General features: G+C 45.1%; 1 protein-coding gene across 3 annotated transcripts in view; it reads right to left on the reverse strand.

Annotated features, from left to right (window-relative positions):
* SLC44A5 (solute carrier family 44 member 5) overlaps positions 1–16,750 on the reverse strand; it is a 333,196-nt gene that overhangs the window by 25,696 nt on the left and 290,750 nt on the right. For all 3 annotated transcript variants that reach the window (XM_060232035.1, XM_060232034.1, XM_060232033.1), the window contains exons 13-17: positions 6,729–6,821; positions 6,099–6,186; positions 5,290–5,552; positions 3,443–3,537; positions 675–778 (exon numbers count right to left, since the gene is read on the reverse strand). In XM_060232035.1, the coding sequence (XP_060088018.1) occupies positions 675–778; positions 3,443–3,537; positions 5,290–5,552; positions 6,099–6,186; positions 6,729–6,821 (643 nt within the window). The remainder of the gene's footprint in view (positions 1–674; positions 779–3,442; positions 3,538–5,289; positions 5,553–6,098; positions 6,187–6,728; positions 6,822–16,750) is intronic.

Raw genomic sequence — 16,750 nt, forward strand, 5'->3', positions numbered from 1 at the left:
CACACCCTGAGCCCACTTGCAAGGAGGGCAGAATATAAATAAAACAAAATAAATAGTGTCGTTGGCCAGCAACAGCCAATGAGGGAATCTACAACTTAAAGCTACAGATACTCCTTTTATCATTTTTGGCTTTTTAAAACTTCCCAACGTATATTTTTCAGATTTCACAATTTTTCTACAAACTGGGAGCCCTTTTCAGGTTTGCAGAAAGATTTTTTTTCTTGCCCATTCACAGCTCCAACCACCAGAATTGAGGATACAGATTGGCTGGCTCTGCTACTAGAACATAAGATTCTTCTAGGAAGCCAAGCAGTAAATAAATTCATATTGTCTTAAATAAGCCAGAATTATACATAGATAGATAGCTGACATATAGAATGGTTTCAAGATGTCCTGAAACAATTTTTTGTAAGCTTAAGTATAATAGTATATAAAGCTGCTTAAAATAAATGAAGACTAAGTTTAAACATGTTCAAATTATTATGCGCTTTATCAATAACTAAACCCTCCTACCGAACTTCATAATGTGCTCCTGTAATTGATTAAACCTTTTATAATATCAAGCTCAGATCAGAAGATTGTGTTCTACATGGGGCTAACTTAAAAAATGCAGATTACGAAATAATGTGCCGTGACACTACAGCATACTAGGAAATGACAGTGAAAATACATACCATAATGTAGGCATTTCTGTTGATAAACTTAAGGAATTTTTCCAAGCACCAAAAACAGCATTTGCAGCAGCAAAGCAAGAATTTAGCAAAGACATTCTGTGACCCTGCATAAAAGAAAAGTGAACATATCTGATAATGAAAAGATCATTAACATATAGGACTTCACCCATGCTGACTTAAACCTCATTTGCACCAGGGCTTTTAACAGCACAATCCGGGGGGGGGGGATGGAAAGTCTTTTGGGAGCAGACGAGCCGCTACGTGGGCGCAGGAAGGGTTTGTGCCAACGTATGACCGGCGTGGGCACAGTGGAAGGGAGTTACGTGGGCAGGGGGCTGCCCGAGCACCACTCTGCCTGAGGGCAGCGACGGCTGAGGGCTGCACCCGAGTGTGGGCGGAAGTGAGGTGGAGCATGGCATTCAGGCAGAGGAGGGGGTGGAGTTGGGGGCACGGCCAGGCTAAAGGCGGCTTCCTGAGCAGTTTGGCCCATGACACGCACCCTCCGAGAGGCACAACGTTACACCTGCAGAAATAGTGGCATGTCCCATAGGCACTCGTTGAAACCAAAAACAAAGGTTGCCTTCGCCACTGCAGAAGCTCGCAAACCCCTTAGGGAGTGGCGTGATTGCCTCACCAATTCCCTCGCGCCTTGGCCTGGTAAGTCCCCTCCCTGGCACCCAATCATGGCCCCCCCTCCTAGAAATACTTCTGCTCTGCCTCGCACAACTCAGTTGTTAGGGACAGGTTTGCGTGGCAGGGAATTCTGCCGGCGAGCTCCTAGCCATACAGACTTAGAGTGGGGAACAGGCAGGCACGTTGGTGATGGGTTTTGCACTGCGCGGTTGCTTTGACAGTATATTTGACTTGCAAGGGGGAGAGAAAGGTCTCTCCCCTAGGCTAACTGCTCTTGTTTCCAGGTCTCCACAGGTTCCAGGCTCCTAGAGGCTCAGAATGCGAGGACTGTCGCCCATGGCTGGGTAAGTTCCACTGTCCCCCCCCCCCCATCCTCCCCTTCCCTCGCTCTCGACTGCTTGGTGTGCGAGTGTCTCTGGCACTTGAACCTGGTAGTGGGCTCCAGCAGGGGGCATTTGTTGAGCTGCCTGCTACCTTCCCTTGGTCTGCCCTCTGTTTCATTCCCAACCCCTAGAAGGGCACGGGGGGTGGGTGTGGCAGCTGCCCCAATGCGGGGAGGTGGGTCAGAGACTGTCCCTTTAAGAGAGCGCCCAGCTGAAATGCAGCCTGGTCTTTCAGCTGCCACCCCTGCAGGTGCTCTTGATCTCTGTCTCCGTTTTTCAGGTAGGACTCCAACACAGATGCTTCAGCGTGTGTCGATCCACCGCCCCCCCCCCACTCCCTCAGCTGCTTCTGCCTGCTGCTCGGAATGGAGCCTCACCCACAGCGAGACCGCCCAGTGTGCTCCAGGGAGACTGTTGCACTCTGTTCTGGAAAAATAAAGTCTGAGCTGTGCCCTCTGTTGTCTCTCCTGCTTGGCATCTGCTGCACGTTCCCGGGGCAGACTTGGAGGGTGGGCAGACTTGGTTTTTTGGGGAGAATGGGCTATGAGCTGCCACGCTGCTCTCCACATGGCTGGACAGGGGAGGGGGGGCTGCCCCTCAGCTTGCCTGGGCTGATGTTACCTGACCTGCCTGGGCTGATGTTACCTGTTGTGTGCTGGGCACTTGGGGGGGGGGGTGTTGAAGTGGATGCATGCCCAGCAGCTCGCACTCTGAGTTCTGTGGCCCTCAGAGGAGGTGTTCCTTGCACAAAGCAGGGGGTGGCAGCAGGGCAACACCGGGGGGAGGACTCCAGGTGGTGTCTTTCGGACTTGGTCTGGTTGCTCCCAGACACACATTCCAGCTGCTGTCTAGGACAGCGAACTCCTGCACTTGGCACTTCCTGCTTGTCTGCACACGCCTCTGCCCATCTGCTTGCCATTGGCAGTCTCTGACAGTGGGAGGGAGTGGGGGGATTGACAGCCTCTCAGGGTCTCATGGTACCGCGTGAGCCTGCACCTCCCCCACCTTGGCAGCGGGCCAATGACGTGCACCTGGGCGGAATCACCATGGCGACGGGTTCTTTCTTGTTCGTCGGGCTGCTCTTCCCCCTCTAAACATGGCATAACATCTCCCCTTTGAAAGCCAAAGAGTGGCGCCGTAGATCCGCCCACGCCCGAGCAGCTGGCCGCCACGGATGTCTAGATTGGGCTGCCCATGTGTTTGGTTGTCGCTGATTGCTTACTCACTGATTTGCAATAAAATATATGCAATTCATTCTGTGCCACAGGTATTTGTATTTTAGCTGCATGACAATGCAAAAGCATACCATTGGATTAGTTCAGCAGCTCTTTGTGGTTGTTCATGTAATCACACAATTCAGAAATAATGCTGGCAATAGCTTTTCTCATGCTGTGTCACACCTGGTCTTTTTGAAGCATAAAATATCTCTAAAACATTCAGTTCATTTTTTGCTATTCCAGAGATGCGGCAGCATGAAATATAGACAACCTAAACTGTTCATGAGAGAAAACAGTAAACCATCAATTACCACATAAGGGTTAATCCCTTTGAAGCATCGGAACCATCCATGGTGCAAGAGGCAAAGTTGTTCCCATTACTAAAAGTAAACAAAGGCTCTTAGCTCACATCTGCTTCATATGAATGAGGGTCATGATAGTTCATATCAGCCCAAGATATGGTTCTAAGCTTTTCTTGACAAAATACTATCTTCCAAAAAGGAAAAAGAGAATGTACAATGTTATAAAAACTTACCTTTCAGTTTGTGATCCAAATATTCCAGGATTACTCGAATCAGTTGAACTACTGCAAGAATTAAGGAGCCAAATGCTAAGGAACCTGTATGATATCTAGTAGAAAATAAAATAGTAAAACAGTAATTATTATTTTATGAATAATAGGTGCAATTATGATACAAAATAAGTAAATGTCTGAGATTTTTTTTAATTATAGTCACAGATTGCAAAGTTCTAACTTTTCTTGCTGTAAATAACATGTATTTTAAGTATTTTTTCTTACAATTGTTATTTATATTTTTAGACAGCTTGGCTAAAATTCTATTTCAACAGTTATTGTAGGTATCATCTTGCTTTTACTGCATTGTCTTCTACCATCGTAATTCTGCTTTCTATATTATTTATAATATACCTTGCCGTAGGCACATTTGCCCCAGGCACTCCTTCAAAGAAGACATAAGTCAACAACTGTGGGTTTAACTAGTTGATTTAATTAAGCTGATCTGTGCAATATTTAAATATGCTAACAAACAAGCTGTGCCACAGCCATCTGCCTGTGGCTGCCACCCTGACTCTAAACACAGCCAGCATCTTCTGCCTGCTTAGTTTATCTTCCCCTCATACAATGTACCAAGAGGTACCCAGATCCATCCCCCTCATCTGATGTGCTGCACAGCCACTACCAAGTTCAGAATGATGTTGCTCAGCACCAAAGGTCACTCCTTTCCAGCTCCATCCTGCCATACAGCCTGTGCTGTGCTGTTCTGGGTGCTCCCCCTCTTCCTCCTTGGGTGTCTCAGGGTGCTAGCTAATCAGATCTACCTACAGTCAGGACTGGCACATCTCAGTAGGGCAAGTAGGTGGCTGCCTAGGTTGGCTACCTACCTGCAGATGGGTGGGCAGCAGGGAATGGGCACCAGGGGCAGTGCGGCGCAGAGCCTAGCTCTGAGTGCCTCCAAGTGCATGTGCCATCTGCCGACCCCGCTCAACCTTCCTGGGTAGAAGCACAGACCTGGGAAGGCTGACTGGGGATGGCGTAGCAGTGGGTGCGCTTGGTGCCGTACTGCCTGGAAGGGGGCTGGGGGCCTAGGGCACTAGAAACCCTGGTGCTGGCCCTGCCTACAGTGATCAGCCCATTCAATTCTTGCTAAACTATGTATGGCCCACACTGTCTTCAATCAGGCCTATATATACCACCCAGAAACAAAGACATCATGAACCATGTGAAGAAAGGCACCTCCCCCAGTACCAATCAGGGGGAATCCCAAAAATACCTGCTTAGCTTCAAACAGTGACCAGCTAGTCCATAGTGCTTAAGGGAGGGCAGGTGGGCAGCAGCAAGCAGCAAAAGCCTGCTCAGAGGAGATTTGGCTGCCTTATAAACCCAAAGCCATGCCTCCTGATTGGCAGCCTAAGATTTAAGTCCACCAATGGAGTTTTGTGCCAGCTTTGAACCCATCAGGGTCTGGGGAAACTGCTCTTGGCATTAATGTCTGGAATTCCATTATTGTTCACATTGTTTTTTAATTCTGCAATACTTGTCCTATTGCACCATTCACTGATTATAGTATGGTATTAATTTCATCTTTTTATATTCTATAATCCACCTTGAGTCTCAGTAAGTAAGGCAGGCTATAAATAAGGTAAATAAACACAATTAAAAACTATCATAAAACAGCAAAGGGGAACCCGTCTAACACCTGGCCACCTTTATAATAATTATTGTGACTACAGGAATATGCTTGCATTATAAATTAGACTTTGTAACTATCTTAACTATAAAATCTGCCTTTCCTAGAAAGGCAGAAGCCCACTTCTAAGAGCAGAAACAAATGCAAATTTAGACTTAATTATTCTTTAACTTACCGTATTGCTCGCCCAAATGAAGCAAACAGTGGGCATGCTGGAATGTCTGCAGGTTTTCTAAAGGCCCAATAGTAAGAGGCAAAGGCACCTGCTAGGGTACACTGACCCAGTGCTATTGCAAAATTTACTAGCCAGAGAAATACAAATACATTGCAGAGCTGAAAGACCAAGATGTATCTGTGGTATAGGCTTTCTCCACCATAGAATGCAAATGTACACTGGGACCCTGGACACAGCTTGGTCACATTCGTCATGTTGAAAGTCTGTTTGTTGGCAAGAAAGATATTGTAAATATAAAATATTAAAATTATGTTGACATCTAAGTACAATTCTTAATCAATCAAACATTATCTTTAAATTAAACATTGATTCTTTGCATGCAGCCGATTTATTTTATATAAAATGTCCTAGGAATTGACATAAAGACAAGCACTAGTGGTCTGGGTTGCTCAGTACCTCATTACTGGCAGTAACTAAACACAAGTGTTTCAAGAGTCTCCTAATAAGATAAGTTACTAATAAAATTACTCAATAAATAATAATTTGTGTAGTTTATCCTAAACAACATATATCTGGCTATGTGTTTCTATTGTGAGTGTTGTTTCTATATTATTGATGTACTGTTGTATTGTTTTTATGTGTTTGTAACTTGTTGCATTGCTAGTCACCTTGAGTCTAAACAGACAAGGCAAGATAAAAATGGTTTAAATAAATAAATAGAAATAAATGATAAAATTCCAAACATCAGATTAATTTTTAACTGGTTTTGCAGACTCAAATGAATGAGCTTTTTGCAGGGAACTACTTACCTCTGGGTAACAAGTCAGATTTGCATACTTGCACAAGGTTTGATTAGCCATGACTTTGTACACTGGTTCTCCTGATGTAGCTAGAAAGCTTGTTTTAATTGGATTAAGTAGGAAACAAAATTACAGACTTTGGTATTCCTTTCCAAATACAGAGACATAGCACTTGGCACTAATAGCATTCTCAAGAGGAATACATTCTCCATGACTAATATATTGGATGATACTACAGTGTGCATGTACTTCCTGTAACCCTGTCTGCTATGCCTGCAAGCAATTCACCAGGAGACTAAAATACTGCCAGCCTTTTGCTTAAATAAAGTTTGGCCTTATAGCTAGCCAAGCTTGTAATTTTGGAGAGATCTTTTGGTGTTATCGCTACAAGTCATGCAATATTCACACTGGTTCCTTTTCACATTGCAGCAGAGAAGGACACAAACACTAAAGCTAAAAACAGCAGCAAAGCCAGCACTCTTGAGGCACATAGTATTTTCTTTTCCCTCTCCCCATGTACTTTAGCTTCTAGAGGAGCATGCTGCGCTCTTGCTGCTTTTCTGGCTTAGTACTAAAGCATCAAACTGAGTGCATGAGAACATCTGACGTGCATACACTTTTTGACTGAAAGAAGGATACACAGCAGTCACTGCCCAGTAGGAAATGCATACTGCAATAAGAATGAAGGTAATGATTGGGTAGAATAATGCAGACATGATATAGCCAATGGCCCTAAAAAGAAATACAAAACTGTAAGTACATACATATTGGAAGTGCAGACTTTAAATGTATATGCTTCTTTTACTTCTGAGTCCTTTCATTCTTCTGTGCACCTTACTGTATAAACTTTCACTGTTTCTTGTTTGCTACTTTTTTTCTTTTACTTCATATGATTTTCATATTATTCCTCCCTTCAAGTTTTCTCCTTTTAATCATTACTGTCCTTCCCAGATACCACCTGACCAAGTACCTGGCATATGTGTTTTAAAGCTTTAAGCTTTAATATTAGAATTCTGTTTCTCCATGCTAAACAAAGACCTGTTTTCTTTCATTCTTTTCCAAGAACATTCATAGAAACAAAATAAACTTTGATTTTGCTGAAGGGAATTCTTGGGAGATGACCTATTGTTTTTTGTGGTCATTTTCCAAAGAGATGATAGCTAGTTGAAGTGATTCAGGGCTATGTCAAATGCTGTACCTCCCAGACTCACAAGGCATTTCATGGAACCAAATCCCCAGTGTCCAGAAAAGGCACCAGTGTTTGTCTGACAAGGGTGAGAGGCTAGAGTAGCCAAAGAGCATCACATCCTGTAGATATATTACTTGATTATACTATCTGCCAAGAAAGTCTCACCTTCCTAGGGTTGCCAAGTCCAATTCAAGAACTATCTGGGGACTTTGGGGGTGGAGCCAGGAGACATTAGGGGTGGAGCCAAGATCAAGGCTGTGACAAGCATAATTGAACTCCAAAGGGAGTTCTGGCCATCACATTTCAAGGGACAGCACACCTTTTCAATTCCTTCCATAGGAAATAATGAAGGATAGGGGCACCTTCTTTTGGGGCTCATAGAATTGGCCACCCTGATCCAATCTTTTTGAAACTTGGGAGGTATTTTGGGGAGAGGCACTAGATGCTATACTGAAAATTTGGTGCCTCTACCCCAAAAAACAGCCCCCCCAGAGCCCCAGATACCCGCGGATCAATTCTCCATGATATTCTATGGGAATAAATCTCCATAGGGAATAACAGAGTTCCCAGGAGACATTTCCCTCCCCTCCCCCCACTTTCTGATGACCCTGAAGTGGGGGGGAGGGCCTCCAAACCAGGGGATCCCATGCCCCCTCCTGGGGATTGGCAACCCTACACCTTCCACCCATCTGGAGGGAAAGGGAGGGCTACTAGTACAGATATTTCCTCCTTAGACTATGCCTGGAGTATAAATGGAAGTTTTTAACTGGATGAAACATTAAAAGTGTTTGTTGGCAGCTGAGTCAGGCATGGTCAGGCTGCTGCTTTTCTTCACTGGCATTTGAACAGTGGGAATGGAACCCAGAGGGACGAGTACGGGTGGACTCCCACCAGGTTGACCCCTCGAGGAGGCTCAGTGACATGGTCTAAGGACTGGTTTGCCAGATGTGTACCTAGGTTGTTAATGGCTGGATCACACTATCTGCTTTCTAAAGCAGGGGTGTCAAATGTGCGGCCTGCAGGGCAAACATGCCTCCCCAGAGCTTCAATCAGGCCTGTGGGGCTCTCTTCTCCCCCTCTTGTGCTCTCCCTGTGAAGGTCCGAGGCTTCCTAGGACATTCACAACTCCTTCTGCCTTCTCTTTGCCGAGGCTAAAGTTGAAAGCAAAGCTGCAAAGAAAATGCAAAATGGATTTTCTTTTCAGGCTTCTGGGCAGAGCAGAAAATCCACTCCACATTTTCCTTGCAACTTTGTTTGTGTTTCAATGCAGAGGAACTTCCCAGCATTCCTATGGCCAGCTGAAGCTTCCTGGAGTTGTGTTGTTGCAAACCAAGGGTTGATGCTTTGAGCCAGCTTTGTGTTTTCTTAAATGGAGTGAGAACTAGTGCCTAGTGAGTACTCTAACTTGGGAACCCACAGCCAAAGGGGGATATTACACTGGAGAGCCATTGCTAATCTGAGTAGACTGGGGTGGGGGGAGAAGCTTGCAATGCCTTTCCATTTCATGTTTTCCCAGGCTGAAAGCATTTTATATTTTTAAGTTTCTGCTTTTTCTTGCAAAATCCCCCAATCCTCCACTAGCCCCCCTTTCTGTTTTAAACAAAACATTGCAAGAGTATTACACATGTTTGCATTTTAAGTTTTAAAAAATGATACCTTTGTGTTGGCCTGTGTCCTCTATAAAATCTATATCTTTGCTATCTGGCACTTACATTTTAGGACACACATAGCTCAGCCCCACAAAGTCCCATTTATGTCAGATCCAGCCCTCCTAGCAAAAGAGTTTGACACCCCTGGTCTAAAGCCATTCTTCCTTTGGCACTGAGCAGGTTGCTGGCAACATCAGAATGTCATTGCTTTCATGAGTTCTTATGAAAGCTATAAGTACTTATGATTACATAAAGATATTTTATACTGAACTGGTAACAGCCAGGGCTTTTTTTGAGCAGGAATGCACAGGAACACAGCCCCGGCTGGCTTGGTGTCAGGGGGTGTGGCTTAATATGCAAATGAATTCCCACTGGGCTTTTTCTATAATAAAGCCCTATGTAGAACAATGGTGGCATCAGGGAGTGTGGCCTAATATGCAAATGAGTTCCTGCTAGGCCTTTTCTACCAAAAAAGCCCTGGTAACAGCAATCCAATATATCACATAGAGACCATCGTTCCCAGCTTCTGCTACCTGATTTGATCTTGTGCTAGAGATTCCAGAAAGTCTGAGTCAGGCAACAACATGCAAGTGAGCCATGACAACTATTACTAAGCCATGGTTCACCAATAGTAGTGCAACAAAGTTGGGGCCTGTTCCAACACAATCCTGTATGCAGGCCTGATTTTCTTTCTCCGTCACCCACTCTACTGCCCACTGCAGGTACAAGCTGCAAATGATAAGTTCACACATGTCAAAAGCAGTGCACATGCATGCTGTGAAACTCATGTGCACAATTACCACCCACTGCTTTCTATAGATGAATGTCACATATTCCCCATATATAGTAACACTTTCTGAAGGGAAAAAGGTGTAAGATTTTGGCATGGCCTTTAGAAATAAGAGAACTGTGTCCTGCACATACTTATCTATCTTTTCATTAGTTTGCAGGGTCCATTACTGAGTTCTGACTGCAATTAAGCACTGCACGATAGTGAACACATCAGATTGTAACAGTTTCGCCCTGGCAATTTATCTTAGGCTAGAAGTCTCTTGAATACCTTATGAGTTAGCACCTTATGCTATTTAAGAAAAGTAGCACCTTATGCTATTTAAGACATAATTATCACAAATCAGTAGTTTTCAGGAGTTAATGATAGGCCTGTTGGTTGATAGTGAAGTCACAGACAGTTTACTCTAACACACTGCTTGTTAACTGTTCTAGCGATAGATTGCAAGTGCTTTACTGCTAATATAAATTGCCATTTTATTGAAAAAATAGCTAAGCTGAACTGGAAAAAATAATTTAGCTCTCAGTCATTAGCAACTTATTTTTGAAGATCTTGACTATGGGGTGCAGTCTGCTGCATTTCATAATAATTATGTGCAGCATTTCTTTTCATGCATTATGCATAAATATAGGAAAGTGTCACCCTCAACTGACCTTTGATTGTAGCTGCAGAACTATAGGACATTATTACCTCGTACTAGGAAATTTGTCAAGTTTCAGATCTGCTTGGCACATATTTGAATACAGAATCTTATTATAAAAAGGTATTCTATATTGCGATGAAAAGGGAAAAATTATAGAGCAAAGCCTAATGCTTCAACAAATAATGCTAATCTCCATGTTTATTGCTTTAATAAAAAGGGACTGTTATATATTTAAATTGCAGAGCTCTTTTATGCTGTAAGGATCTCTATATTTTGATTGTTGTAGCTTGAGGGGAAAAAATTGATGTGAATTACAAGAAAAGTTAAAAAAGGAAAAGCTCATATTCATATTCTAGCACTGTTAAGATGAAGCTATGAATAGTTTAATGGTGTTTATGACAACAAATGCAAGAAATCTTTATGCGTGGTTATTCATGCACAGGCTGCTGCTGGAACACAATATCTGTTCTCACTTATAGTAACAGTATCACAGAAAGTGACACTAAACCTAGTAGAATAGTTGCTACAAAATGAAAAAATATCATATACTGATTTCTGTTCTAGTACTGCCCCGCTCACCAACCAACCTTCCTTCTGTCTGCCTCCCCAGTATTCAGTTATATTTTTACATATTTACATCATTTATGCCTATCTTTCTTCCCAGTGGAGACCCAACGCAGCTTACTTTTTTCCTCTCCTCCATTTTATCCTTACAACAACTCAGCAACGTAGAATAGGCTGAGAGACTGTTTGGCCCATGTTCACCCTGCAAGCTTCCCTGGCAGAGTAGATATTTGAACCTGGACTTCTCAGATCCATATCTGACCTGCTAACCACCACACCAGACTAGCTGTCAGGTTTTTTTCCCTCCCTCCCTCCCTCCCTCCCTCCCTTCCTTCCTTCCTTCCTTCCTTCCTTCCTTCCTTCCTTCCTTCCTTCCTTCCTTCCTTCCTTCCTTCCTTCCTTCCTTCCTTCCCTCCCTCATGACAGCTTCTCTCTGGAAAAGTCATAAAAGTTATGTAGTAGCAAGCCACCCAGGGAAATTTATTTATTTATTTATTTATTTGAGATTTATATCCCGCCCTTCCCACGAATGGCTCAGGGCGGCTTGTGTGGTGATCACTTCTGAGCTTGGCCAAGGCTGCCACTGGGCTCAGGCAAGTTGTGTGGCATTTGGTCATAGCTGTCAGAACTTGTAACTGTTATGCCTGCCAAGCTTGGTAATGTTAGCCTAACTGACTCTATATTGTAACTGCATACTAACCCCGTGTCCTTGTAGCTAGATCCACTAACTAAATGCTTTGCATTTCAAACAAACTGTAACCACTGAAGGGTGACAGATAGCCTCTGGAAAACATCTGCTGGTGTCCTTTGAAGCTAGCCTGCTAGAATATCACAGCAGGACTCCTTCCTCCCTTCGGAGATAAGGGACCCTGGGAACAGACAACTGTCTCCCAGAGTGTGAGAAATGGTTTTATTGTTTCTGTAACAACTGCATAAAAAATGTATCAATTGCTGAGCCCGTTATCAGTATCAACTTGTGCCTTCCCTGAACGCAGTTCTCAATAAACATCCTATACTTTTGCAACAAAGTAATGGGTCTCGTTTGAAGTTCTTCAAGTTCTGACAATAGCCATAACTGGGTGAACTGTGCAGACGGTGCAAACTAAGAACATAAGAGAAGCCATGTTGGATCAGGCTAATGGCCCATCCAGTCCAACACTCTGTGTCACACAGTGGCAAAATTTTTTATATATACACACACACTGTGGCTAATAGCCACTGATGGACCTCTGCTCCATATTTTTATCTAAACCCCTCTTGAAGGTGGCTATGCTTGTGGCCTCCACCACCTCCTGTGGCAGTGAACTACTTGGCAGCAAATTGCCTGATGGTTGCTGCTGGCCTGGCCCTGACGAGTCCTCCTTTCAGGGCAGAAGGAAAGGGAGCATGGTGGACTGAGAGTCCAAAATAATCCAGCCCCCCTCTTCTTTCTTTCTTTCTTTCTTTCTTTCTTTCTTTCTTTCTTTCTTTCTTTCTTTCTTTCTTTCTTTCTTTCTTTCTTTCTTTCTTTCTTTCTTTCTTTCTTTCCCTTTTTACTGAATTAAACTTTTCTGTTCATCATACTGTTGTTGCAGACATAGGAGCTCTGTCAATGAAAAACTGGCACCCCCAGTTGTAGCCAGCTGGCCTTTCTATGAGATTTCTGTGTGAGTGAGTAAGAGTTAGAGGTGTGGGGCAGAAAGAGATTATTAGAGATTATTGCTGTATACCTCAACAGCACTGGAAGTGATGGTACTATGAACTTGGCACCATTTTACTGGTCCTGCTTTTAACAGCTGTCTGACACCAAAATTAAACTCCTCCTGTAGATATTAAAAAGGATGAAAGAAGTTCACTGGCTAAATATCTGTACAACAGGTTGCTTTTAAAGACATGGGAAATACAGCCAGTAAAAAGCTGCAAGCCCCTCATAAATATCCTCTTTGGGATAACTGCAGAAAAGCTTGTATGAACTTCATATAACTTGAAATTAATTCATTAATCGCAGTACAATTCTCTGCTACCTTTCACAGCAATTTTCCAGTGTTTCAGCCAAGGAAAAGTATGAAAAATAGCTGTCAAAAGATTTTCTTGAAACCAAGCAAGCTTGGTTGTAGCTTGAGGAAGGATTCCAGTAGTAGCAGCTGAAGGAAGGGCCTACTAAATGTGTCAGTATATTTTGAAGTACAGCTGCCAGGGCCCAGTGTGGGTGGTACACAGCACTAGCATTCCTGATGGCAATGGCAACAGCACTTCCAACTGCCTACACTGTAAAGTTACCAAGTCCAATTCAAGAAATATCTGGGGACTTTGGGGGTGGAGCCAGGAGACTTTGGGGGTGGAGCCAGAAGACATTGGGGCGGAGCCAGGAGCAAGGGTGTGACAACCATAATTGAACTTCAAGGGAGTTCTGGCCATGACATTTAAAGGGACCACACATCTTTTAAATCCCTTCCCTCCATAGGAAATAATGAAGGATAGGGTCACCTTCTTTTGGGGCTCATAGAATTGGACCGCCTGGTTCAATCTTTTTGAAACTTGGGGGATATTTTGGGGGAAGGTACTAGATGCTATGCTGCAAATCTGGTGCCTCAACCTCAAAAAACAGCCCCCCCAGAGCTCCAGATACTCATGGATCAAATTTCCATTATTTCCTATGAGAATAAGTCTCCATAGGGAATAATAGAGTTCCCTCCCCTCCCCCCGTTTTCTCTCTCTCACTCACACACACACTTAAATGTCTCTGGTGCAAGTGGGCAGCCGTGTTGGTCTGAAGCAGTAGAACAAAGCAGGAGTCTCTGGTGCCTCCACAACCAGGTCTGGAAAGTACAGGGGCTACGCTGCTCTTTTACACACACACTCACTTGTCCGAAAGAAAAGCAAAACAAACAGAGGGGCTGCATTCTCACGAGGTATGCTGTTGCTAACCCTTCCCCATGAAGTACTTCCTGCTCCAATTTAAAGGCACACACACATTTTAAAACTATACCTGTTTGCAGGTCCTGCCCAAGATCTAGAGGTACAGGGTGGCTGTGGGGAAGGAGCTGGCTGGGGAAAGCCTGTAAAACCTGGAATCCCCGGCTGGGACCTGGGGATTGGGAAACTTAAGGGGAAGGGAAGCCAGAAGCCTAAGGGGAAGCCGGCCAGCTGGCTGGGGAAAGCCTGTAAAACCTGGAATCCCCGGCTGGGACCTGGGGATTGGGAAGCCTAAGGGGAAGGGGCAAAGAGAAGGTGCTGCGATGGGGCTGGGTGGGAGGGGAAGGGAAGGGAAGGGGCAAGGAGAAGCTGCTGAGATGGGGCTGGGTGGGAGAGGCGAGGAGAAGCTGCTGCGATGGGGCTGGGTGGGAGGGGAAGGGAAGGGGCGAGGAGAAGCTGCTGCAATTGGGGCTGGGTGGGAGGGGAAGAGAAGGGGCGATGAGGCGCTGCTGCAATCGGAGCTGGGTGGGAAGAGACGGGGCGAGGAGAAGCTGCTGCGATGGGGCTGGAAGGGAGGGGAAGGGAAGGAGCTAGGAGAAGCTGCTGCGATGGGGCTGGGTGGGAGGGGAAGGGAAGGGGCGAGAAGAAGCTGCTGTGATAGGGGCTGGGTGGGAGGGGAAGAGAAGGGGTGAGGAGACAATGCTGCGATCGGGGCTGGGTGGGAGGGGAAGGGAAGGGGCGAGGAGAAGCTGCTGCGATGGGGCTGGGTGGGAAGGGAAGGGGCGAGGAGACGCTGCTGTGATGGGGCTGGGTGGGAAGCGAAGCGAAGGGGCAAGGAGAAGCTGCTGCGATGGGGCTAGGTGGGAAGAGAAGGGAAGGGGCGAGGAGAAGCTGCTACGATCAGGGCTGGGTGAGAAGGGTCGCCATTTTTCCCCCGCTTCCGGATTTTTGGTGAGCGGGGGGGGTAGGCTCCAAATCAGGGGGTCCCCCGCCCGGGGCAGGGGATTGGGAAGCCTAATACACTGGCCAGTACTGTTGAGGAAGGGGTGTGTAGGTGGTGCAGGCGATTGAACATGGGCATTAAAAGTGCTTGCAAGCTGGAGAAGAACACACAAACAGATAGGTGCACGCAGGTGTGAGGGTGGAAAGAGAGGACCCTGGAAATGTATGAAAAAGTTGCAACCACCCACTTTCCACCCCCATTTTGGCTCAGCATGAGTTTCAGAGAGATTTTTCTGAAAACAAAGTTACTTCAGAAGAAGAGACAGGTTTGGGGGAGTGCCCTGGAAGTGACATCACAGGAAAAAGTGGAGTTTTGGTGGAGGTTTGGTTCAGTGTGCCCTGGAAGTGACATCACTTGGCCCTTGACCTGGAAGTGACACCACAGGAGATGACATAATTCCTGTCTCCCAACTCCACCTCCAGAGTCTTCTGGCTCCACCCCCAAATTTTAGTGGGCCATGAAGGGGAAGTGTAAAAATAACAGGGCCATTGGAAAGAAAAGTTTGGGAATCCCTGGTTTAAAAGGTATATGTGCTGCTTCTGTTATTTGGGGAGGGGGCGTTAGCCTCCAAAGGATTTTTCTGTTTTCAGATTTTTCTGCAAATCTGGAACTTTTATTGGGTTTGTAAAAAAGATGCTTCTTGCCTGTTCATTGTTCCAGTTTCTGGGTTTAAGTCATAAGAATGTTGTAAAGATAAAATAGAAGACAGAGAATGATGAAATATGGCAAAAATGGTATATAAATGAAATAAAGAATAAGTGTAGCTGAAATGGGGGCAGATAAAAGACAGACTGGCTTGTGAGAGCAAGCAGAGAAACAAATGCTCTTTGAGATATCAGCAGCCATACAGCCATTATTGCCAGCTTTTAAACCTTGGTTTCCCAATAAAAGAAGGGGGCAGGGGCAAGCTATTTTGATGTCTCAGCCTACCATGCTCTCTTCCTTTCCCTTCTGCCCTGAAAGAAGAACTCACCGACACCAGGGCCAGCAGCAGTCATCAGGCAGCTTGCTGTCATGCACTCTGCACAGTTCACAGATGGAACCATGCTGAGAATTAGATAAACTTAACATGCAAGGACCTGTGGTGGGCATCTCCCACTTTTTCCTCTTCCCTGGAAAGTCACCATAGTCTCCCCTTCCTATCCACCAGTCAACCTATATATACTCATTTTCAGTATTCCCTAGCAGCCTCTGCCTGGGAAAACTATGGCCCAGCTGCACAGCACCGGACCAGGCTCAGTTGCACAGTGGGGAACCTGCAATGACTTGCAAGTTACAACTCACTTTCCCCTGTATCCCCATCCACATTTCCTTGCTTCCTCCCACCAGCCAATCTATCTGCCCCTTCCCTTCAGTAAGATTTATTCATTATTTCATTTATACACCTCCTTTCTCCATATTGCGGGTCTAAAGTAGACTGCACTATTCTTCTCTCTTTGATTTTATCTTTACAACAGCTAGGTTAGGTTGAGAATATGTAACTGGCCCAAGGTTACCATGTGAGCTTCCATGGCATAGTGGTGATTCCAAACTGGGTCTCCCACTAGGGTTGCCAGGTCCAACTCAGGAAATATCTGGGGACTTTGGGGGTGGAGCCAAGAGACTTTGGGAGTGGGGCCTGGAGCAAGGTTGTGACAAGCACAATTGAGCTCTGAAGGGAGTTCTGGCCATCATATTTAAAGAGACCATGCTCCTTTTAAATGCCCTCACTTCATTGGAAATAATGGAGGATGGGGGCTCATACATTTGGATCCCCTGGTCTAATCTTTTTGAAACTTGAGGGGCTTTTTGAGGAGAAGCATCAGATGCTATGCTGAAAATGTGGTGCCTCTACCTAAAAAACAGCACCTCAGAGTCCCAGATATCCATGGATCAATTATCCATTATACCCTATTATACTTTTCCTCCCCACTCCGCTTTCTGATAAC

The sequence above is a fragment of the Heteronotia binoei genome, chromosome 2, assembly GCF_032191835.1.
Source record: "Heteronotia binoei isolate CCM8104 ecotype False Entrance Well chromosome 2, APGP_CSIRO_Hbin_v1, whole genome shotgun sequence".
NCBI classification, from domain to species: Eukaryota; Metazoa; Chordata; class Lepidosauria; order Squamata; family Gekkonidae; genus Heteronotia; species Heteronotia binoei.